General features: G+C 40.1%; 1 protein-coding gene across 1 annotated transcript; it reads right to left on the reverse strand.

Annotated features, from left to right (window-relative positions):
* Window positions 1–23,319: 23,319 nt before the first annotated feature.
* LOC121594268 lies at window positions 23,320–24,285 on the reverse strand. The gene is made up of 2 exons (XM_041917339.1): window positions 24,208–24,285; window positions 23,320–24,127 (listed from the first exon to the last, which is right to left on the reverse strand). Exon 2 carries the CDS (start codon window positions 24,091–24,093, stop codon window positions 23,485–23,487), a length of 609 nt encoding a protein of 202 aa, XP_041773273.1. The 5' UTR covers window positions 24,094–24,127; window positions 24,208–24,285; the 3' UTR covers window positions 23,320–23,484.
* Between the last annotated feature and the right edge of the window lie 791 nt (window positions 24,286–25,076).

Raw genomic sequence — 25,076 nt, forward strand, 5'->3', positions numbered from 1 at the left:
AACAATTTTATTTGAGATAACTTTGTGTTATTTAGCATTTTAAATTCGCCTTCCCGTAAGCATTCCTGAAACTTCCCAAATGCTCCACTCGATTGTGCACATTGTGTTTGTCGGTTCAAATATTGGACCGATTTGTCCTGTTGCTCCAATAAAGCATGCCCGGACAGGTCGAACACAAACGCCCCAAAAGCGAACCTCACCTCGAGCCTTCGCCAACTTGCAATGCGCTTGCAACATCACTGCACATCATTTGAATATGAAACGGTACCGGTTTGGTGGTGACGTTTGTGTTTGACAAACATTGGTTCGACCGGCCTATCGTCCTGTTGGCCCTGCATTCCCCACCAGCAGCAGCAGCACCAGCATCGGGTGGAATCTTCGGCTACAAATTACCTCATACAAACCTGCCATGCCCTACCGATCGATCGATGCACCCTCAAACAAATGGCATTTGACTGGCGTTCAATTTTGTGTGCACAAAGTGCTAGTGTTGCGAGGTGCGCAGTTTAACCTCGTGCGGTAGTTTAGATCAAACAAATTGCCTGTCTGTTGGCACAAGCACACACACACACACACACATACACATCCACACCGAACGTACAGGAGTACCGCTGAGTTGCACGATTCGCACCGGTCCCAGCATTATTCATTGTTCGTTCGTTGGGGCCGTTCATTTTCAACTCCAGCCGGACGGATGTTGATGCAATAATTCATCCTTCAGTTTTTCGATGCTCGAGCGGAAGTGCGAGTCTTTGTATGGGCCATGTAATTTTGATTGTAAACAAAGAAACAAATGCTCTAGCTCAGTGCTATAACCGTGTTATAGTCCATTTTGAGTTTTACAACTCACTACAAGTATTACATTACATTATATGAAACTTCAATGAACGCAATCAATATTGAATGCATTTATTTTTTACTTTTGTTAGAATATCCTGGAATTTAACACCATTTATTTGGCTTAAATTCCCCTTTTAAAGTACATTGAAACTGATTTTGTTTCCCTGGGAGAGATGGTTACGATTGACGTGGTTTTAATTTATCTAATGAAATTTATCTTCCACCCATTTTATTACTCCAATAATCATCACATCACTGCCAAACTATATAATTAAACTGGAGATTATCAAACTATATAATTAAACTACAAGCAGATTGATTTTAATAGTCACACCGTGATATGTTCTACAAAATGTCTTAGCAAATTAAATCAGTTTTTCCGTTACCGTGCCACTTGGTGGCCACTGGTCGATTCGTGTTACACGTACAAACGCTGCAAATACTTGACTATCAAGGCCGGAATCGTTGTTTGGAATTATTTTCACTAGTTATCAGTAGTTACATTTAAATGATCACTAATAGACTTAAGCAACCTTTAGCTTCAATCAAACTTGTTTAGATGTTTGAGTAATAATTTATAGAGCAATTTTTCTTTAATCAAATATTTGGTTCTATAAAAGATCCTTCTTTTTGTGAAAACAAAATGTTATGGTGTAAAGCATCGACCCTTTGGTTACTGTTGCTGCACAACGTGTTGGCTCAATCGATCGTGCAAGTAGTGGAGCGTATTGTTCACCGAGCGTTTCACACGAAGGGATACGTGAATACCCTCATATTTTGGGATGGATCAGATCTTTTAGTGTCAAATCTCAACACATCTTCATATCCAAGGGTAGTGTTTGATCGTACCACCGGTTTGAAAGAAACATCATTGGGAGAAAATTGTCTCGTCATCATGGTATTGAAAGCTGTCAATGAAGTGAGTTGAATGCGATAGACGTGCAATCATTTGCCTACGTAAAACCCTATTTAATTTCATTTCTTTTTTTCTCATTCTAGGATCATACCTATGAACTTCTCAGCGTAGCATTATCTGATTCTGAAAATCATTATTTAGCAAAATATTTGATTATTCTGGATAAAAACCGCGCTGCAGAAGGAATAATCAGGATGATTACGTACATTTTCGAATATTTAAACATCATGAAATTTGCCATTGTGATCAATGATGGAACGAACAGCGATGTGGGATACATGAATGTAGACAAGTTCACCGTGCTAAACCAAACGGCGGACTTTGAAGCCATATTTGATGCACGATTGAAAAATCAGCCCTTCCGAGCGGTCATTACCGACAGTTTACCTTACTCGTACGTATCAAACGAAGGAAAACTGATAGGCTTAGACGTTGAAATTGCTGAAATCATCACCCAAAAGATGGGTGTATCATTATCCATAAAACGGATTGAAGCCTGGGAGTATCGAATAATTGGTAATCTATTAGAGTTCAACGAAATGGACATTTATCTCACGCGCAGAGGTTGCAATTGGAAACTGATTTATCCACAAATACATCTACAGGACAAGTTCAGCGTGAGAATCCTGATGCCTAAAACGCAGAAGATAAATTTCAACCTTCAATTCTTCAAGCCATACAGTCCCAAAGTGTGGTATTTGCTACTCATCTCAATCACAATTGCGTGCACTTTAAACTACGTCTTCTGGAGACGTCATAATATAAACATCCTAATGGTGATAATATATGGCTATCAACAGGAAACAAGTGGATTGAAGGCACTGTTGTTATTGGCGATAGAGTTTCTAAAGTTTATTCTGCTCGAGGCGTACTTTGGACAGGTGACATTGTTCATGATACAGCTGCGGTATCAGGCAAACCCACAGACACTGGAGCAGTTTTTTGCCACGGACATAAAGCTAAATGCACCTGAGATAATGAATCACTTTTTTAATCAGCTGCCAGACACTACACAACAGCGTATACGAAGCAAGCTCAAACAACGCCAAATGTTTGTCAACGAAATTGACACTTACAGCCCGGATTATGCTTATTTGATCACGCAGTATGGATGGGACGCGATGAAGGACGAACTTTCGTATGAGTCAAAATTCAATTCGAGCCATTTCTACATCATGAAGGAGCCATTGTATGAGACTAGCATGTGCTACATATTTGGGATATGGTCGAAATTTCAAGTGAAGTTTAAGGAAAATCTAGAACTGCTATACGCTGCTGGCATCATCAACAAGCTTACGAATGAAGCATGGCGACCGGCAAGTAAAGGTTTGGAAGGAGATTCATCTACTGTGCTTATGTTGCCTGATCTGGTTCCTGTATTTTACTTTATATTGTACGGCTGGACACTAAGTGCGGTATGCTTTGCAGTAGAGATAGCTATCAACAAGGTCAGAGTAATGTTATCGCATCTCAAAAAGAGCCTTGAGAAATTATTTGTGTGCTTATAATTATTTTATACCGAAATATAAGTGTTCATTTGAATATCAAGTAACAATGTATGTCAAGTTACGGTGTAATTTTATTGAAAAATAAGTCGGTGTGTGAAATTAAGTCTGTGTATGTGTTGACCAAATATAAGATCATTTTAATCTTAAATCTCTTTTTTTATTTAAAAAAAATATCCAAACTCTTGAGGACACCACGTTGTTCAGTAGAGCTTTGATTTACTGTTCACTCTTTGTGCAGCAAGTGTTGGGTCAGAATCTACAGACATTGGAACAATTCTTCGCTTCGAATGTCATGCTGAGCGCATCCCATGGAATGATCCAACTGTTTAACGATCTAACCCAAGTGGTATCGGTGCGAATGCAAGAAAAGCTCTAGCAAAACCACACGTTTACTATCGAGGGGAATGGAAGAAATCCACTTGGATATGCGTACATGGGTACAGAATACATATCTAATGCCTTGGACATAGGACTATCGTTTGGATCAATCTTTAATTCGAGCTATTGATCCAATTGGCTGTACGTCACTGGGGTTACGAGCCAACTGACCGACGAAACGTGGACATTTTGTGTTTAGTGGTCAAACTCATCCGTTTAAATAATCAATTGTTTATCACATGCATTTACCATCGTATGCATACCATCGTTACACAGAGATTGCCAAATTGCTTGCAATTTGACTGTAATCCACGTACAGATGTTTTACGAGATAACGGGAAAAGATTATTTTAATAATACGTATAAACAACATAATCAATTATTTATTTGAGCAGCAATTACCTTCGTTATTCCAAAATTCTATAAATCTATGACGAGTACACAACAGTTTTGTGTACAACACAACCGATTTGTAGATTTTGTACACAACCCTGCCAACCGGCATTTCGACAACATGTGGTGGCGCAGTGCTGTACTGTTTGGCATACTTTTTCTCCATGAAGGATTGGCTCAATCCGTCGTGCAAGTTATAGAGGATATAGCACATCAATCGTTTCGAACCGTGGGATATGTAGATACACTTATCTATTGGGATGCGTCTGAGTATATAGCATCGAGTATTAGCACACTGACTTATCCTAAGATCATAGTTGATCGAACAAAAGGTTTAGCCAACTTTTTCTGCGAAAATCGTCTCGTGATTATGGAATTGGATGGTACTGACGAGGTGAGTAACAGTTTTTTCGTTGTAGTTGCTTACTTGCTCAAGAAATGTATGTATTTATCTAGCAAAAAATGCATCAGCGTCTACAAACGGCACTGTTGGGCTCTTCATGTCATCATTTGGTAAAATTTGTAATTATTTTAAGCTATAACAGTGAGCTATCCAGAACGCTCCTACTGCTTGAACATTACTTCGATTATGCACACATCATGAAGTATGTTGTAGTGATTCATTATCCTGAGCTAGGTGAGGTAAAGGAAGTTGGCTATATGAAATCAAACATGTTCATTTTGCTAAACAAAACAGTAAATTTTGAAGAAATCTTCAAAGCACGGTTAAAAAATCTACCGTTCAGAGCGATTGTTACCAATAAAAGACCGTATTCATATCGTTCAAAACAAAACGAAGTGCAAGGAATAGACATTGATGTAGCTAAAATAGTGACCAAAATGATGGGTATACAATTATCTTTGACTCATTTGAATGACTCCAATGTTGCAGGATTGGAAGATTATTTTTTCCAGGACAAAATGGACGTTTACCTGACCCGGCAAGGCTGCAATAATGCAGCGCAACTACCACAGCTTGAACATCAAGAAAAATTCAGGATTCGAATTATGATGCCCAAGATACAAAATATCAATCTTGTTCTTGAGATTTTCAAACCATACAAGGCGGAGGTATGGCATCTGTTACTCTTGCTTATAATATTAGCCTGCGCTTTAAACTGGTTGTTTAGGAGAAGAATGCGTGTGAGCATACTGATGGTGATCATTCTAGGATATCATCGGGAAACGAGCAGGTTCATGGCTGTGCTACTGCTGGCAACTCAATTTCTGAAGGTTGTTCTACTGGAAGCGTACCTTGGACAAATGACATCGTTTATGATCCAGAAGCGATATGAGGAAAGGCCCCAGACATTGGAGCAATTCTTCGCCTCGAACGTTATGTTAAACGAACCTGTGGCAATGAATTATTATTTCATTCATCTTCCACTTGCTATATCGATGCAATTGCAGCCAAAATTCAAACCAAATTACACGTCTACAGTAGACCATAGTGGAGCATATGAGCCAGGCTATGCCTATCTCGTGCTGGAGTATGCCTCCGGTACGATGAAAAATGAATTCACCTACGAGTCATTGTTTAACTCTAGCTTTTTCTACATATTGCGGGAACCACTGTGTGAGATCAGAATGTGCACCATGTTTGGCGTTTGGTCGAAATTTTTTGCGAGGTACAAGGAATGTCTTGAATGGTTGTATGCTGCTGGAATAATTAACAAACTTACCGCAGAAGAGTGGAAATTTTCCAGCAAAACGTTAAACACGTTCACGGTTTTGATGTTTGCTGATTTAATTCCTGTGTTTCTGTTTTTGTGCTACGGTTGGGCAGTAAGCGTGATTTGCTTGTTGCTAGAAATAGGCTTTCAAAAAAAATTAAACAACTACAGTGGAAGTATAAATATCGCCACACAAGACTGTTTTTGCGTACATCATAGGTTGTCCTACTTAGTTGTATTATGTTTTTTTTTAATTTATTTATGTTTTATTCATTGAAAATCCGTAAGCCAATAACTACTTGCTTTTGAACCATGTATTTCTATCTTTTGAAAATAAATATAACGCCAATCTTTGGAAACCTATTCCCATTGTAATTGTGAACACTTCCTTTTCAAGTGTCATTTGATCGGCATTGTAAAACTATTCTCCTCTTTGTAGTGCATTATCAGGCACGAAAACAATAGCTACAATCAACTGCATTTAGCTATTTGTACAGCGATTTAGTCCATCCGTTTTAATACCACTAACAATCCTTCAACTCGCCAGCGTTCATGCTCAGTTAGTCACAAGATGGCGTGGCGTACAGCTCTAGTCCTCTGTTTACTGATACTTCAGCGAGGTTTGGTTCAACCGAACGCGGAAATAGTGGAGCAGATTGTTCATCGAGCTTTCCACACCATGCGAGAACTGGATACGCTTATATTTTGGGATTTATCAGAAAATTCGCTAATTCACACACTTCCATATCCCAGGATGGTGTTAGACTACAGTACTGCTTTCAAAGACGCATTGCGAGAAAATTGTCTAGTGATTATGGAAATGAAAGTTACCAACGAGGTGAGTATACAAGTAAATGAAGAATATCTAGCAAGTTTACAGTTGTTTTCTCTTTCAATAGCGAGATGTGCATAATCTTATTAATTCAGCATTCATCGAAGCTGTAGAACATTATTTGGCAAAATATGTAGTCATATTGCATTACGATAGTACAATAGCACAAACGCTGCAAAAGGTTAATTATTACTTCGATTATATAAACATTATGAGCTACGTCATTGTGATACAGTATCCTAACCAACGCAATCGTAGCACAGTGGGATACATGAAACATAATCAGTTCATTGTGCTGAGCCAAACGGCAGACTTTGGTATCATTTTCAATGCCCGACTACACGATCTACCGTTACGGGCGATCGTCACCGAAAGTAAGCCTTACTCGTATTTATCAAAGCGCTTGAGCATGGGTGGCTTAGACATTGAGATAGCAAAGATCGTAGCACAAAAGATGGGTGTATCATTATCGGTCATTTACTTAGAATACTTATCATATGACAATATTCCGAAATTGTTGAGCGACAAGCAAATGGAGATGTATTTGACGCGAAGAGCTTGTAATTCTGTCGTGAAACTACCAAAACTTCAACTACAGGAGAAGCTAAATGTGAGAATGTTGATGCCTAAAGTGCAGCGGTTCAATTTCAATCTTCAGTTCCTTAAGCCATATAGACCGGAAGTGTGGTATCTGTTGCTTTTAATAATATCAACAGCCGGTGTACTCAATTGGATGTTTTGGAAAAGAGTAAAAGTAAACATACTCATGGTGATCATTTTTGGATATCAACAGGAAACGAGTAGAATGACAGCTTTGATAATACTGATCGTACAGATTTTGAAGTTTATCCTACTGGAAGCGTACCTTGGGCAAGTGACATCGTTTATGATACGGTTACGATATCAGGAGAACCCACAGACACTGGAGCAATTCTTTGCCTCGGACATTATGCTGAATGCTCCAATCGGGATGAACCAATTTTTCAGACTTCTACCAGTTGCACTTTCAGAACAATTAATGGAAAAGATCATACAACCGAGATTATCTGTCACCCACGAGAACGATTTTTTTGAGCCAAACTACGCTTACATAATTACGGAGTACGCTTCAGACGCGTTAAAAAACGAGGTGTCGGAAGTGTCCATTTTCAACTCGAGCTTTTTCTACATTATGCAGGAGCCACTGTACGAGCTTGAAATGTGTTATATGTTTGGAAAGTGGTCCAAGTTTCGATCAAAGTTTAAGGAATGTCTGGAAAGATTGTATGAAACTGGAATTATTCTAAAGCTAACCGATGACGCGTGGAGACTACCTAACAAAGCACTGAACGCGGATTCAGCTACGGTGCTGATGTTTCCCGATCTGGTACCAGTGTTTCGCTTCATCGGTTACGGTTGGCTGGTAAGTGTTGTGTGCTTGGCTGTGGAAAGAACCATACAGAGAGCGCGAGGATTGTGTTTCATGTGTTATGATCGATTTGAGAGAGTGCGCTTTCGTTAATGAGTGTGATGCTGTATGATGTGATTTCTGAATATTAAGGAAGTTAGAACAGAAAAAAGAGTGCTCAATGAAGGCATTATAGTAAGGTTAATTTGTTGAGCAAGAAATGAAAACCCCGCATTTAACTAATTGCAAAACTCATGCAAAACAGGATACAAAGTTTTTTGTTCATATGAAGATTCTCTTGAGATGTATGTCTTTAAAATGTTTATTTAAATAATTACTGTTGTTAATTGTTTTTGTGTACTGGTTTGAACATGATGTTTCGCACGCTTATGAATATATTGGAATAAAAATCGTTTGCAAATACAAACACTGAGTTTTTATTTGCTACAGAATACCACTTATCATTCTCTTAGATTCGGCATAATCTGTCTTTCAAACAAACATGCTAAAAAACCTTAAAAGAGTTGCTAAACGAAATGAAACAATTCAAGTTTGTTGGAAAATGTGTTGCAGTTTTAACCATTATATTCATACGAAATCGCCATTACAGACTGCAATACCTTCTTTCATACAGAAAAGTGGCTATTACATTAATTTGAACGTATTATGAAACAAAAGAGTATTTATATATGAGATATGGCAGCAACATTCTGATGATCCATGCAAATCTAGTGAATAAATGAGAAAAACTCAATTTCCTTAAATGTTAAGAAAACGAAATTCCCTTTAAACAACACACAATTGTTCCCTAAACACCTACAAATTGAAGAAAAAACTTGCGCAATCAATGGCATTTAGCTGTTTGCATAGCGATTTAGTGCATACTCTCAAAAACTTCCAACATATCCTTCAGCGCACAATCGTTCCTGCTCACTCGGACACAGGATGGCGTGGTGTAGAGTTATAACCTTCGGCTTACTGTTCTTTCAGCAAGGATTGGTTCAACCGAACATGGATGTAGTGGAGCGGATTGTTCATCGTGCTTTTCACACGTTGAGCGGTGTAGACACTCTTATATTTTGGGATGCAGCAGAAGCGACGATTGTGAACACGCTGCCTTACCCCAGGATAGTGTTTGATCGCACAATTGCTTTTGAGCAGTTGCTGGGAGAAAATTGTCTGGTGATCATGGAGCTGAAACCAACAAAGGATGTGAGTGTATATCAGTGTGAAAAAGTACTATTTCTCTTACTGAATGATTTATTTTTCACAGCAAGATATGTACGATCTGATTATTGCGGCGTTTACGGGCTCAACAGATCATTATTTAGCAAAGTATGTAGTCGTGTTGTTTTACGACATCAAAGTACCACAAACGATCTTGAAGGTAGAACATTATTTCGATTATTTAAATATTATGTCCTATGTCATTGTGGTACAGTTTCGTGACCAAAGCAATGCAAGCATAGTGGGATATATGAAACAAAAGCAGTTAGTTTTACTAAACGAAACAGTGGATTTTACAAGCATCTACAAAGTGCGACTAACAGATCACCATTTGCGAACGATCGTAACCGAAAGTAAACCTTACTCATTTCTGTCAAAACAATGGCAAGTGGTTGGATTAGATATTGAAATAGCTAAATTAGTTGCCCGTATGATAGGGGTAGAATTGTCGGTCAGACACGTCAATCCTTTGAAGTATGCAATTATACCTACATTATTGATGGAGAAGAAAATGGACATGTATTTGACGCGTAGGGGATGCAACACAGCAGTGGCACTACCGCAACTTCGACTCCACGAAAAGTTCAACGTGCGAGTGCTGATGCCCAAAATGCAGAGGTTCAACTTCAATCTTCAGTTCCTTAAACCGTACAAGGCGGAATCATGGTATCTGTTGCTTTTACTTCTTACCATAGCTGGTGTGTTGAATTGGGTGTTTTGGAAAAGAGTAAGAGTAAACATACTCATGGTGATCATTTTTGGATATCAGCAGGAAACGAGTAGACTGACAGCTTTGCTAGTATTGGTACTACAGTTCCTGAAGTTTATTCTGCTAGAAGCGTACCTAGGACAAGTGACATCGTTTATGATACGGTTGCGATATCAGGAGAACCCACAGACACTGGAACAGTTCTTTGCCTCGGACATTATGCTGAACGCTCCAAAGGTAATGGATGAAATGTTTATTCATCTACCTGTGACGGTATCAGAACAATTGAAGAAAAAGCTCAAACAACCGAGATTATCTGTTATTTACGAGAACGATTTTTATGAACCAGGCTTTGCATACATTATTACAGAGTACGCATCCGATGCGATGCAAAAGGAGGTATCGGATGAATCATTCTTCAACTCGAGCTTTTTCTACATTATGCAGGAACCGCTGCATGAATTCGACTCTTGCTATATGTTTGGACTATGGTCGAAGTTTTGTAACAAGTTTAAGGAGTGTTTGGAAAGGTTATATGAAACTGGAATTACTCTAAAGCTAACCGATGACGCGTGGAGACTACCGAACAAGGCACTGAACGCGGATCTATCTACAGTGTTGATGTTTTCGGATGTGGTACCAGTGCTTTACTTGCTATGCTACGGTTGGGTGCTCGGTTTGATATGCTTTGGAGTAGAAATTTGCATTCTGAAAATCATAAGAGGATCGATGAGGTTTAAAAATTACTTTAAAAGCTTGTTTGATCGTAGATCAACCAAGATCACATGGTTTAATAAAACATAAAAATAATTGAATGATACGTTTGATGTATGGTAATACAAAGAAAATACTTTACAAGGTAAACAAACTTAGCTTTTTAAAAAAAATTTAACACTTTATACAATGTCACGTGTGTCCTGAAATGGTTTATAGGAATCTCTAAATATTCGTAGATCAATCATCAATTGATGTCAGTTGGAAGAGCGATACAAATGTCTATTAGTGGAAGTATGGGTTGAATTAGTTCATTAAATAGAATCATAAGTTTTGTCGTATAATAAATAAAAACAGTTATGATCATTCACAATGTTCTTTAGTTTCTTGTTGACAGACATGGTTTACTTGACATTTTGTAATTATTCATCAGATACAATACAGATTGTTCACATTCAAATTGAGGTTGAAGATGGTTGTCCTCAAATAAGTTATATTCTTTATCGGTTGGCGTATTTCCTGACCAAAGGTTTGAAAAAGGTAATTTTGCACGTTTCTTTGAAGTTGTACAATTTGTATGAGGATTTGCTTTCACGTTTCACAAACACACTCACTCGCTATACAACCAGATTGAATGATCGTTCCATTAGTAGTATAATTGCTTTGAAAGTGTTGCTACCACAACAGCCTGCGCTGAACCATACCGACCTGTAGACCGTATAAGCCGAAACGTGGCATAGAATGCATTTTACCACCTCCGTTATCGATCGTAATCATGCACACACAGGGGTACACACAGGCCGCATGCTGATGCAGTCGCACCTATCAGGCAAGGTGTTGGGTACGGGAGAAATTTCAATTTCACTGCACGACACATAAGCTGCATTGAATCGGTGCTGCAGCGTGTCGGGCATTGGGACGGAAATTCGATAACGCACACACACACTCTTTCTCTCTCGAAAAGGCGATTTGTATGAAGTGAGACATGAGGAGATTGTTTTCATCGTGTCAATCACTCTGGCCGTGTCGTGTGGCGTGCGGTGGCGCCAATGCTGATAACTGCACGGAACTGAATGGCGGCAAACAAATAGGAGGAGAAATAAAATACAATTTTTGGAGCATGGAGTTGAAATCAATTTGCCGTTGAATAAAGGCGGACCTGGATGCAGCTGACAGTTTGCACAACAGCACCTAACAAATTGGGTCTTTTTTTTGAACATCTTTTTACCAAATATTCACGATGCACAAGCTGTGCGTATCGAATTTTATGCAATCTCGTTCAAGTTGATGGAAAGAAATCTCTCAGTTATCTCTAGGTACAGCTTCCACCACCGTTGATTAATCATTCACTACCTAAGGCGAGTAAATTGCCAGCAAATGGATATTCATCACGCGGCAGTGCTTCAGCTAGTAGCGAGATAAATTGCACCAATATAATGTACAATTTGTTTCCTTTATTGAATTACCACCAACCAGCGGGTTGTGTCGACTAGCGGAGGAGAGATAAATCGATGCGACTAAGGAGTGTGATTGCTTCTTGTACCAATATTGATTAGTAGCTCATGAACCAGATCAACCATCGCAAAAAGGGTTAGTTTAGTCGTACCAAAATCGAAGAGCTTGGATTTTATTTGATTTTTTTTTTGCTTTTTATTAGGATAGATCCTCCAAGAAACGTTCCAAACAATTTGTTTTGTATTTGTACATACTTGTGTGTACTTCGAGTTACATATTTGATGTATATGAATGCTGTATTAAATTTTGGAATAAATCGATTTTTTCATCTTATCGGTCTCTAGGTGTGGCTAATACGACGGTAGAAATTTGATACAAATCGCCTGTATCGACTGCTTTCAGGCGAGAACCCAACAAAAGAACCCCCGACTTTCAAGATGTGAAGCATTCTCTGATATTGGGGTCCTTTCCGTTTTAGGTTCTTAGGCTGAAATTTCAGCCTGTCAGCTGTTTGCATTGTATAGCAGTTTTCGAGCAGCTATCAAATATTATACCCACATACAGGAGGGCTTATCCCAAGGTATATGTCTTTAGAAGACTATTTTTTATCGCTTCTGCTTCTGAATGAAGATTTTAAAAGTGTTTTGTGAATTCTTCAAGCTACAAGAAAGCCTATTTTAGCAAAAAAAACCCGTCCTTTCAAAAAGTGACGTTTAAATTTGGTTAAAAAACATGCTAAGAGACCACCTGGACTACATACACTTTGCATATAGATTCCACCACCTGATCTCTTTAATGTAACTTGGGATAAATGATAACCAAAGCGGGTAGAAAGGAGGTGTCGTCATGTAGAACAGTTGACCATCAAGGCTTTAGGAAAAAAAAACTCAAAATCAGGATCGACGCCAGTTGTCAAATGCGACGAGCGTTGTTGGTATATGGGTTTGATGGGAACGAATTGTTTGCATTTAATAAAAAAAATTGTTTAGCACATAAAACTAGTATTTTGCAACCTATGTGGTGGTTCGACATTTTCCAAGTTATATTGCAGCTGCCGCCTATAAAAAAATATCGATGGCTGTTTGTCAAACTGAATCTCAAAATGGCAATTTACCTAACGCTAAGAAGACAACTCCTCTATATTCCACCTTGATGATAACACGGACTAGTTTTGACATTGTTTCGTTGAATCGACAGACATAAAAAACACAGACAAAAGTTTTGATACCAACATTACGACGAAATCAATTTGGAGAGGTATATGACTCAAGCAGTCGGAAACCTAAACAGAGCAGCATATCTTTGAATATGTCTCTATCAAACATTCGTCTGTAGAGCATGAACGATTACATCCTGCTCTACAAAGACAAAGAAGAAGGATAAGAAGACATTGTTTCGAACAGGTACTCGAATCTAATTATACGCTTTGAGGCTGAAATAATCTAGGCTGAAAATCGTGGGCTAGTTTTGTGTTTGTCGTTTTGTATGGAGCTTTCAGCCGCTAACTGTCAAACTCCATATAAAAAAATGCTAGTATCGTGAAAGGCCCCACTGACAGACCAATGCTGGTGAGTCGTTGTTGAATGCTAACCTCCTTGCTATAAAACTTTTAATGGTAAAATATTGACCTTTAGAAAAATCTGAAAAGAGATACTTAAAATCTGAAAAGCGTCTTTAATCAAAAGTTCTTTGGTTTAGTATTCTACAGCAATCCATCATATCATTCAGCAACACTTAAAGGCTGTCATCCATTCTGAAGTAAGATGCAGTTTGATGCAGATAATCTTCTATTCCTCAGATTTCCATCGAGAATATACTTCGGCACCACATCGACATTCATTAACCAGCCATCCTAGACCCGGTCTATAGAAAAGCCAGGGGCACCGTTGCTAATGTTTATCCACGATACACCACTATCGATAGCATCGCACCACAACCAAAGCATCGGCACGGGAATCGAGTATGTATTATAAAAATGTCTGCTGTGCTGTCTCAATTGAGGTTGAATTGTTTTCCAACCGCGCGGGGCACACCCGTACGAAGCTACACGCGAAATCGCGAAGAGCAAGCGAAACCGAGAGCCTCAAAACTGTTGTTCCGTACAAATCGCACACATGTGTGTTTGTGTGTGTCGAGCGATGCAAAAGAGGAGGTAAAACAGGAAAACTCCCTCCCTCCCTCCGATAGAAGGGAAAAAACGGGGGCAGCCAGATAAGCATATTTTGCATCATAACGACTCCAGGCTCTTCGGGCGTTGGAAATGGGTGCGCTGGGAGCAATGCAGCACGGAGGGCCAAGATTTATGGAGCTTTCAACCGGTTCGCGGCGGTACGTTTTCGCGTGGTAAAAACGAACTGCACTCACACGCGCGAATAAGACGCTTTGTGGAGGTGAAAGACGGTACGATATGGGGGAGCAAGGAACAAAAATGAAAAGAAAAAAAAAACTTCATAAATTCAATTAGGTTATGCAGAAGAACACCAGTCTTTGGTGCACCAGTCCGGTGTCATCCGTGAACGGTAATGTCTTGTTGGATGCTATGGACTTGCGGGTAAAAGGAAGAATATCGTTTTTATTTTCTTTTACCACTGCCACTGCCGAGCTGTGTCTCACGGGTGTGGTTTGCAACGTTTGTTCTAAATTTCAATCATCCCAACACACTTGGCCTGGGCGTTTGAGAGTAGTGCAGCGGTGCATTTGCCCTAATAACTTGAAGGGGGCGAGTTTTTTTTCTGCAGCTGTCCTCTTTATTAGGGTCAACTGATTTCTTCCGGTGCCATGTGGAAATTTCTTATCAAATTTTTGTTTATAGCCACAAGGAGGAGCCTAATTATGGTCGATTAAGCCATGTTCTGTACGTGCGGAAATATAGGACGTGCAATGCTTAAAAATTCTTCGTTTGACCCATTTAGTGTATGTTTTCAATTCTTCTTTAAATTCCATATGGTTGTTCATTGGGGTTGGTAGATGAACACTTTCTTTGTGAAGGATATGTTTTACACTATTATTTGCTTTGTTTTTGTTTCGATTCTTCAATCTTATATCTTATAACACATATTTGTCCAGACGTGTTTGTATCAGTTTATAATCAGGCTTTAAGCAAAATACCAAAGTAAGTGTGCAGCTTGTAGAGTTATATGCTTTTATACATCAAGAACATAAGTGAACAGTGTAAATAAGAATTATGAAAGGACAAAAAAGACAAGTATTTCCAAAAAAGCAGATGATTAAACCAACTTAGAGTTATTTGCATTGTTTGTCGTACAGTTGAAATTAAAAGCCGTTAAATGAAACTGAAATGAAATGAAATGAGAGATGTAACATTACTTATTGTGCTTAATTAAAGCGAAATACGCTTGTTGTGCACTGGCACGTGAGGATATGCTATCATTAGTCTTATGCGCTTTGGAATGTCTCACAATAGAACCAGCTTAGATGGGCCAACATGGATGTCAAAATAAAGTAACGAGAGTTGGCTAGAGTTTGAATGGGATGAAAGTGAAAATGAAAATGGTTCTGCTAGAAAATTCAATTTAAAATACAGGAATACTGAAGATCTCTTTAGTGCCCCTTTCAGTAAGCTAGCTCATAGCTGTAAGCTTTATGAATTAGTTGATCATACACAAAGATGTTATAAACATTGAATTACCATAAAATGCAGCAAATTAAACAAAGCTACACAGTTTACAGCAATCGGCAAATTTAATTGCATTATTCGTCATCACCGTCAACGCACTGTTGCGATGAAAATTGAGCTGATTTGATTGCATTTTGCATGGCCAATTTACATGAATGCATACATTAACGAAAGTGGCGGTACGTATTCAATCATTCAAATCGCTTCGTATATAAATTCCCTGCAAGAGCAACAAAAATGCTGGACAAATAAACGACTGTCAATGATATTAGTTTGTCAATTATGTCCATTCGCGACTGGCGTTTGGTGCACGCAAATGATAAATGAGATTTGTGCAGTTTTGTTGTTTCTTTTCGGCTTCGGTTCGGCCTAACAAACGGCCCGATATCAAATATCGCTCAACTCGACCATAAAATCATGCTCGTTAGCCACCACAAATCCACCAATAAATGGTCATAAATAATGCATGAAATTATTATCGGCTCGTGAGCTGGCGCGATTCGTTGCAAAGCTGAGCAGATGTGGACGTGAAGAGCACGTTTTAGAATATTGATTCGATTTGGTGAGGGTGAGGGCATGATAACAGAAGATTGTTTCGAAAAGCAAATTGCGCATTGGGAAAAGGGTTACCAGCGGTGGAGTAGTGAAAACAGTGTTGCCGAGTTTAGAGCACCATTGTAAATTAATAAATGGTATTCCTATATCCCTTCGGCTCACAACATGAAGGAACAGTATTTTCAACATTACTTAACTTTGCCTCTCTTGCTCACACATGCAAGCAAAATGGATTAACTGAACATTCACTTTTGGAAATGACAGGCTCTTTGACCCAAATCAGGGATGAACTAATTGAAAGTTAATAACTCGAGAACATTGTCGAACAATCGAAGCATTTTAGCATATTTTCACAGGTTCGATGGTTGATTTTGTCCTTTCCATAACACTGTTTTTGGGGTTTGATGTGGGTTGCACCAAACCTTAGCACAAAATCAACCACTAACTAACCAGCTCGCCCAGAAAGCTGGACAGGTTGTCATGTGCAGGTTGTGAGGAATTTTCCTACGCCAATCTTCTAGCCTATGGCTTGATTTCATGGTCCGTTTTGGATATTGATCAAAAGTTTTTTTTTTAATTGTTTTAGAGAGTTTAAGCTTCTCTTTAAACGTGTGCGTTAAAAGTTTCCAATTCTTCGTATTCGTTATCGAGTGGGTCGGAGATGCTTTCGACGCTCAAGTTTAACTTTTCGCTTCAAAATTCATGGAAAATGAGCATGATTGATACGTGGATACCTTCTTGCAGTTTTTTTTTGTTTTTCTATTTGTATCAAGTAACGATGTGAAAGCTTATATTTGTAAATAAAAATAAGATATTGATTTTCTCATTAAACAGAATCAATTCTGCCTTCGACAGTACCAAGAAAATAGTACACAACAATAATGTACCGCACCGCTCTTTAGGATGACTTTGGCTATCTTTGGCAAACTTTTCCCCTCACAGTCACCGAAAGTGACGTAAGAGCAAACTTTTCCCCGACCCTCCTAGCCACACAGCACAGCACTTTGCACACTTGACCCGTGACGTGGTACGAAAGGTTACATTCTCCAACGGTTCAAAGGCTCGCTGTGCCAGAGCCAACCGGCCACCCTCATTAAATTAATGGCCCGTTTCATAAAGCCATTTTCGGTGGTAAAGTAATAAAATTTTAAGTGTTTTTCCAACATCTCGATGTGGTTTTATTTTTCTTTTACAGAAGAGGAAGAGCCTGCAAGGTGGCATTTTGCCACCGATTGCAGAAACTAATTGATCCCATGGTTTGTTTAGCTTACTGTACAGCAGTGTCTGGCAAGTGTGAATGTGTGTGTGTGTGTCGCCATCGGTTGCCACTTGGTCGGGACAGAAGCGATCATAAATTATGATAGAGTGTATAATAATTGATGCGGAAACCATTTAGCTTGTTGTGGAGCGAACGATGCTTACACCGAATGCTCTCAACTTGCGGTTGTTCAAAGTTGTGGGTAATTTTTCGGGTGCTGAAAAGCGTTGTTGTTGGGAGTTTTATTGGTGCTTCGTTGCATGTAAATCACTATTGGTATTTGTGCGGTAATTGATGATGGATGTTCGGTAATTGAAATTATGTTACTGGATATTTATCGTTTAGCAAAAAAAACAAAAATCGTCGCAGGGAAAAGGCAGCTCTTTTTATCAGCATATTTTATATAGGGGGGGGAATAAAGTATGGGATTTAAATAAGAATCGAGTCATATCTGGTGATAAATTTGACGTCTAATTCGTTAATCACTGGGCTGCTCCATTTAAATGTAATACTTTTGTGGTACATGAGTACATTAAGTATATTTCGAACATCGATATGAACAAACACAGCTTTAATAATTTCGTTAATTGGTCAATTATTACCACCATGAAGGTCTAGTCACCAAAGCTCAGCGCTACTAAGGCTTTGTCACACGTGTGTCCATCCAATTTACCGAGCCATTTTGTTTAACTTTACTGTATTTTACATTAATCCGCCGTATAGATGAGTTGGCGAATATTGTCTGCTCACCATTACAATGAAATATAATAGATAAAATAGAGGCCATCAAAAACAAATTTACGAAAATAATGTATTATTGACTAGCCTGGTCCAATGTTGTGGAGCGCCCATCATACAATGTTAGGTGTTTATTATTTGGAAACGCTGCAGCAAAGGAGGAGAACGGCTCAGTGTATATTTTTCCATAAGGAGATTGCTGGACTAGCCGTACGCCTCGTCTCTCCTATCTAGGATTAATTTCACTGATACTAAAAGAATGTTGAGGCCTAGGATTTTTTTAACTTCACATTTTCGATCCACAGTCTTCGGCACTAATGACCCGATGATAAGAATAATAAATTATTCTAATTCATCTAGTAACCAAATAGACTGGAATATGGCAATGAAACAGGTTAGACATTTTTGAAGATTTTATTTCCGTTAGCAATGTTCTTATTTTTCGTTAATTTATTTTCTTTTTTTATTTGCGTGGTAAATTGTTGGGCTTTGTTCTGGGCTTTGATGTGTCAAAGTAATGGTCGATGAAGATTCAAAATTTATGTGGTAAGTAGCCAGTAGTGTGCCAGATGACCTATAATTTAAATAAATAAATATATCAATCAATTGGTCAATAAAGTTTTATTACGTCTTTAGAACAAATAAAATAAAGAGTATTTTTAATACAAATTGAAAAATAAATTAAAAGAAGAAATAAAACTTTTCTAGAAGTAACAGTCGTACAGGTTTTTAAATAATTTAATACCATGACAGAAATCTAATTAGATCATATCAGAAAACGTCAAAACAACACATTTTGGTTGAGTACAATCTTTGAGTAAAAATAACATTACAATGTTTTTGAATGATACTTATCTTCAACAAGTAATACAAAAAAATTCAATATGGATGCAAAAAGAAAACGAAAAACAACATAAAATGTGCCCTTTTATACCATTGTAGCAGTAGCTGGTTGATGCTGCTCCTTCGCTTAAGCAAACAATTGCTTTCTTCTTGCTGCTTAATCTGCGCCCCCAATTGCAACAAACGAAACAAATGCTTCACAATCAAACTGACCACCCGAGTTGCAGCAGTGGCAACAAAAGCCTCGCAACCACACCCACCACTGAGAGCGGCAAAAGCAAACACATTGCCCGGGATCGAATGGAATTGCTCCGGTGCGAGGCAGTAGAAAAGACAGGAAGTGAGTGCGATAACACATGAGTAATTTATTTTCCTGTATTGAACCCAAAGACCAGCGGGTGGTGTAGTGCACAGAAAAGCACCAAACCAGTCGTTGCATCACTCGCTCACCCGGCAAATGCCGGCCAGCCAGCCAGCTGGAGGTGGATGAAGATTTGTCTTAAACTCGACAACCCGGAAGTCCAGTACCGTTGTATGTGACAGAATGGATATTAAACTGATTCCGTATCGGACGGTACATCCGTGTGCGTGAGTGTCTCTCTCTCTGTGTGTTTATCTTCAATCTACCCTTCGCAAATGCAATCGTTTCTGTGTTGTTGCCATTGCGGCGAAACACCGATAGCAGAGCGTCCAAGAAGTCCGTTTCCGGTTCTTTTGGCACCTTGGCCTTTTTTTTTGCTGGTTGGTCACCATCCCCCCCCCCCCTCGGTAAGCCAATATATTGGCAACAGAAATCCTAAACCCCGACAAACGACAAAAGTACAAACGAACGTACAACGGCACCCGACAACCAACCCGGTTGGTGATGAAAGGAGCAAGCTTTGGAGAGGGAAACAAAAAAAAGCGATAAGAAAATTGGGATAGCCGGGTGTGAGAGAAAGACGAAAAGAGGGATTTTATAAGGCAGCAAAAGCCGCCAGCCGGGTTGAAAGAAACCAGTGCGCCATAGCAATTAATTTCACGGTTCGTGACATTTAAAAGCAAGCTAGCTTCGGGATTTATGCTAAATGAAAGGTGAAGGTGCTAACGTACCGAGCGAAACAAGCCGTACAGGCGACCGATGATGGGGCGCATGGTGGAGGTGGCGCTGGAAGGGTGATGAGAAAAACTTTCTGCAAGCAGGCGGTTGTGTGCACCGTGTCTGCCATGGTAACGTGCATGGTTTGTGGGGGGGGGCTGATGTTTAAATACTCTGCACACTCTGTGTCGTTGAAATTTCAAATTTGTCAAGTGTATTAAAACCAGAGAGAGAAGGAAAGAAAAAAGGATTATTTGATACTTTTTTCCTGAAAAAATAATTGAGTTTGATTACTGTTTAATTACCAAAACGCACATGGCGAGATTGTTTCAGTACGCCGAAATATTCCAAATAATAAAATACATTTTATAGATTTTTAATGATTCCAAAAACTCAAACAAAGGAACCCAATCCTTCCTTTACAGCTACAACCAGCCTCTCGATTAAAGTCGTCCATGTGCTGCATTTTTCCATCACTTAAAACACGATTTTTAAACAAATCACATTATCACCTCACCACCCACCGGTGTCGATCGCCGTATTGCCGCCCAAAAACACACCGTTCCCAATCTGCCACCGACAGTGATTGGGACAAGCTGTTGCGGAAAAACTTCATTATTTTGGTGCACAAACTTTACGCTGAATTGAGCCCGAACAGAGCCGAAAATCGTTTGCGTCCTCGAGCGAAAAGGAAATGCAAAACGGGTTAAAGTTTTGCGGCGGGGCTGTTTGCTGGTGCCGGAAGCACTGAGACGAGTAGTCAGATTCCAATTTTTCTGTCCCGTAAAAACTCGACACCATGTGTGTGTGTGTGTTGCGTTTGGTGTGGGGAGAGGGGGAGGTTTACGGAAAGTCACGTAAGCTTCACGAAAATCCCAAAATTCGTCCCTCGATTGGGCGAAAGTTTGCTGCCATGTTTTTATAGGCTCATTTCCGCTTTCGCTGCTGCCGGTTTGTCATGCCTGAGCCCTGATGTTGGCGAGTTTTTCCCGAGCGCCAGCGTCATATGAACGGACATTTCCGCAAGATAAATTAAATTGATGTTTTGGGTAAATAGTGGCGACCGGTTGGGCTGGAACGCTTGTTGTGCGTTAAGCGAAAACTATTTATTTTAGTTAAAGCTAATCATGAATTTATGGCCACTAAGGCTGGAGCGGAACTTGGTCTAGGACCATTCACGGAAAAGAACTAATTTGTTATATTTTCATGGTTTGTGTCATGACTTGTGCTATTTCTTTTTCTCCGTACAACAGATTTTTTATCTCCAAACGTATTAAAACGATGAAAATTTGAACTATTTTGGCTTAAATGTTGATTAAAATGATTTGAAGTTAATTTATTCTACATCAATAATATAAAGACTCTCTTAGAACGTTCTTGAAATGCTATAATTTCTAAGCTACGATCAATTTAATGTACAAAAGCATGTCTGAACCCCTCTCGAGCAGAAGGGCCTTTTTCTTCTCCAGGTTCTTCAGATAGGTTGAGATCTACCATAGGAAAAATAAAATTATTCGAACGAAATTAATTCACTTCCCATTGTACTTAATCTTCAACAAAAGCAATACAAACCATCTAACCCATCGTTGGGCTTCAATTACTTGGACGTTGTCTAATCAGTTGCTTCAGTTTCGTTGTTCCGCACGATTGTGACCTCGGCCTCGTTCCCGTGTAGCGTATATCGCGAAACACACGCTCCTCGGGATGCGTCACCGTGTGAATGCCGCCTGTATATCGACCACCACCCAGTCCCCCAGCATCCTTCTCTCTTGGTATCAGGCAGCAGCAACTTTTCCGTTTCAGTGGTTTCAGTTTTGGAACAAACGATGCCATTTGTACGAATTTTAAAACCACTTTTTTACTTCAATTTGGGACGGATGGAGAAAAATTTACAAACGTTTGTGTTGTGTTAAACGATAGACTGCTGCTTTTCAAATGAATGCTTCGATTGTTCTTGCTTGTGTGTTGGATTCTGCGCCTACTTCTCTTCCTAGCTGTCGTTGGCCGAACTTTCTCCCTGCATCGTTCGATTGAACTGTACATTCACCTGCCGGAAGACACGTTCGTCCGGCTTTACGACCGTGTAGGAACCGCCACAGGTACGCGACCAGCGAGCGCCCGGTTTCAGCCGAGCTGCAGCGTCCGATTCTTCCAACCTTCGGGCGATCATTGCCAGCTTGGCGCTGGTGCGCGGTGCTAGATAGCGTCCATCGCGTTTCCGCTGCCCAACGTTATTTGTGTCACAGGAAAGGCAGCTCAAATTTTCACTCGCCGGTTGGGTCGTGCCGGCCGATTCTGCTATGCGACCCTGAGAGCAGGATCTCGAGGGAGTAATGGAACCTTTCCGTGAGCTGACACCACCGTCAGTCTGGAGACTTTTCTTGCTGCTAGTCATAAGCTCGCCTTCTCGTAGCTTTTCCTCGAGCAGAGCTTCGATTCGCAGTGGCAGTTGATCGCGATGACTTAAGAGCAGCTCCATCTGTCGTTGCAGTTCATCCAGTTTGTCGGTAAACTCGGACAGCTTGTCGATTTGGTCCGCCGTGCACGTGGTTTGCTGCACGGATGGGGTTGATGTTGTCTCCTCCACGCTGTTCTGCTTGCTCTCCACAACCTGTTGGAACTGTTGGAATTCGTTCGATAAGCGTTCGAGCTTTTGGTAGAATAGCTGTTCTATTTTCTCCAGCCGCTGTTTAAGATCGCCTATCACAGCGAGCAGTTTAGTTTCTTGCTCTTGGAATTGAGACGCTTGTGCATCGATTTCCTCTAGAAGTGCTTCGGAGGTGACTCCTTTCGGGGCGGTTTCCTTCGGTGAAGTGTCTTCTTCTTGAGGCTCACAGACAAGGGCCACACCACATTGTATTACTGCTGTCGGTTGCTCTTGACCTTCCTCTTCTACCGGCTCTTCTGGTTCTTTAAAATCGGTAATGGCATCCTCAAGAAGTTGAAACCGATCATCATTTGTTGTTCGAGCGTCTTCAATTTCTTGTGAAATCTTGCACATACCTTCGACCAAGTACTTTAGCAGTCGGTTCAATTCGGTACAGTTGATCACTCCGTCCGGCAGTGCAATGGCCTCATCCACCAATGCTTCTAGATCGCTTGGAGTTGGATCAACCATCTTACCAAGCTTTCTGCCAGGACGGCAAATGTGGAGTTAAAAAAACTCGAAAACACGAAATTACACTTATTAATTTTTAATTCCACAAGAAGCACATACACAGCCAAAGTCAATCGAAAACAAAGTGCCAAACTCGTAGCTCCACGATCAGAGCATACTAGACTGGGGAATGTTTATCCGGTGAGCTAAATTGCTTCACCGCCAACTGAGAACCTGAGCATTCCGCTAGCAGAACCTCGTCGAGGCTTTCAGATTCGATGGTCCCACAACCACGACCGACGGTGGCCTACCGGACACACAGCAATGTTTCCTAGCAACTGCACTTCCTCCCATACCACCACGACCACCCCCAATCCGTAAGCTGGACGCTTTCGAGTTTTGTCCCCGCCGTCCACCACCCTTGCCCAGCGAAACGTTCGATTGTGATTTTGGTAGGCGCGTTTCGATTTTCGCAATTTTTTGCTGCATCACTTTCAGCATCGTTTGCACGGCCTGCAGCTTCTGAAGGATGATTTCATGCTCCTTATCGGCATCCTTTCCACCCTTTGCTCCCGCCTTGGTTTTGGAAGTGCTGGACCGGGCGGACAGTTTCCCAGTTTTGCTGGTGGATTTTTTCAACGACCGTCCATCGATCGTTACACGGCTGGCCGAACAGCAGCAGCGGCACGGACCTCCGCCAGCGCCGGGCTGAATGAGGGCCGTGAGTTGCTGAAGCAATCGGCGCAACGCACCACAGTTGATGGCAGCTCCGGAGGTGACAAACACATCATCGATGAGCTTGTTGATTTCGGTGCTGGGTGCTGCGGTTGGGGCCGGTTTTAAGGGCGCGGGCATTTCAATCGGCTGGACACGGTTCAATTTCGGGACACTGCGGAAATTAATGAATGAAAACAATCAACAGCTCTCTGTCAACATTGCAAGAATTAAAATCTGTTCCCGGTTACTAACCAACCGGTGGCAGTAGAATCCAGGGCTACTGGATCAGATGATGCTCCAAGTTAGCCAGAGACTGTGAGCTTCGAAGAGTGTTTGGGTTATTTATTGATGTTCATTAACCAAAGTTGTTAGTCGTCCGAAGATATTGAGAGACCTTAGCGCTTCTCGAATATACGCATTTTCGATAAGAAAGGAGTCCAAAGTCAACGAGTTCTTATACTACAATATGAATCTAAGTAAATTGATAAAGCGATTTCCTGGAGTGTGGAGTGGTCCTATGGTACAGTTGTCATCTCGCAGATCTTAACAGCATGACGATCCGTCGCAGGTTCAAACCTCATTTGGACCGTCCACGGTAGTCCCCCGACAGACTATCGTTTGTGTAGTACTTACTAAGTCTTGAAATCATTTATAGGCCAGCAAGAACACGTAAGTCGTTACAACCAAATAAGTAAAAGAATAAATAGGTAGCTAGTAAAAGTTTAACTTGCACATCAACTGGTTCCACAGTTGTTTTCATTCGTAAAGCGGTATCAGAAAAGATTTTTCATCCATATTATTGATGTAAATCTTCCAGTTCTGTTGTAGTAATTTTGAATTCAAATTAGAACTTCAGAGCTGTTCAATTACTAATAAGCAAATGTTCTAACTGGAAGTTTTAAGAGCTAGATCCACCTCGTAATGTTATAATTTTTAGAAGAAAAAAATCTGAATTCAACCTGCGGGATAAACCGTTCTCGTTCATTTCAAACTAGCAGCAGACATTGCCTTAAAATTGATATATATTCCAGGATATTAACGATTAACCACATAAAATAGCTTGAAAAATAAAAGTTTCATAGTCGTAATTGGTAGAATATTAAATGATGAAATGCATTAAG

Source organism: Anopheles merus, chromosome 2L (assembly GCF_017562075.2).
Source record: "Anopheles merus strain MAF chromosome 2L, AmerM5.1, whole genome shotgun sequence".
In the NCBI taxonomy this organism is placed as follows: domain Eukaryota; kingdom Metazoa; phylum Arthropoda; class Insecta; order Diptera; family Culicidae; genus Anopheles; species Anopheles merus.

Coding starts and splice junctions, on each gene's coding strand:
- LOC121594268 (XM_041917339.1), bottom strand. CDS start 24,093: ATGCCCGCGCCCTTAAAACCGGCCCCAACCGCAGCACCCAGCACCGAA.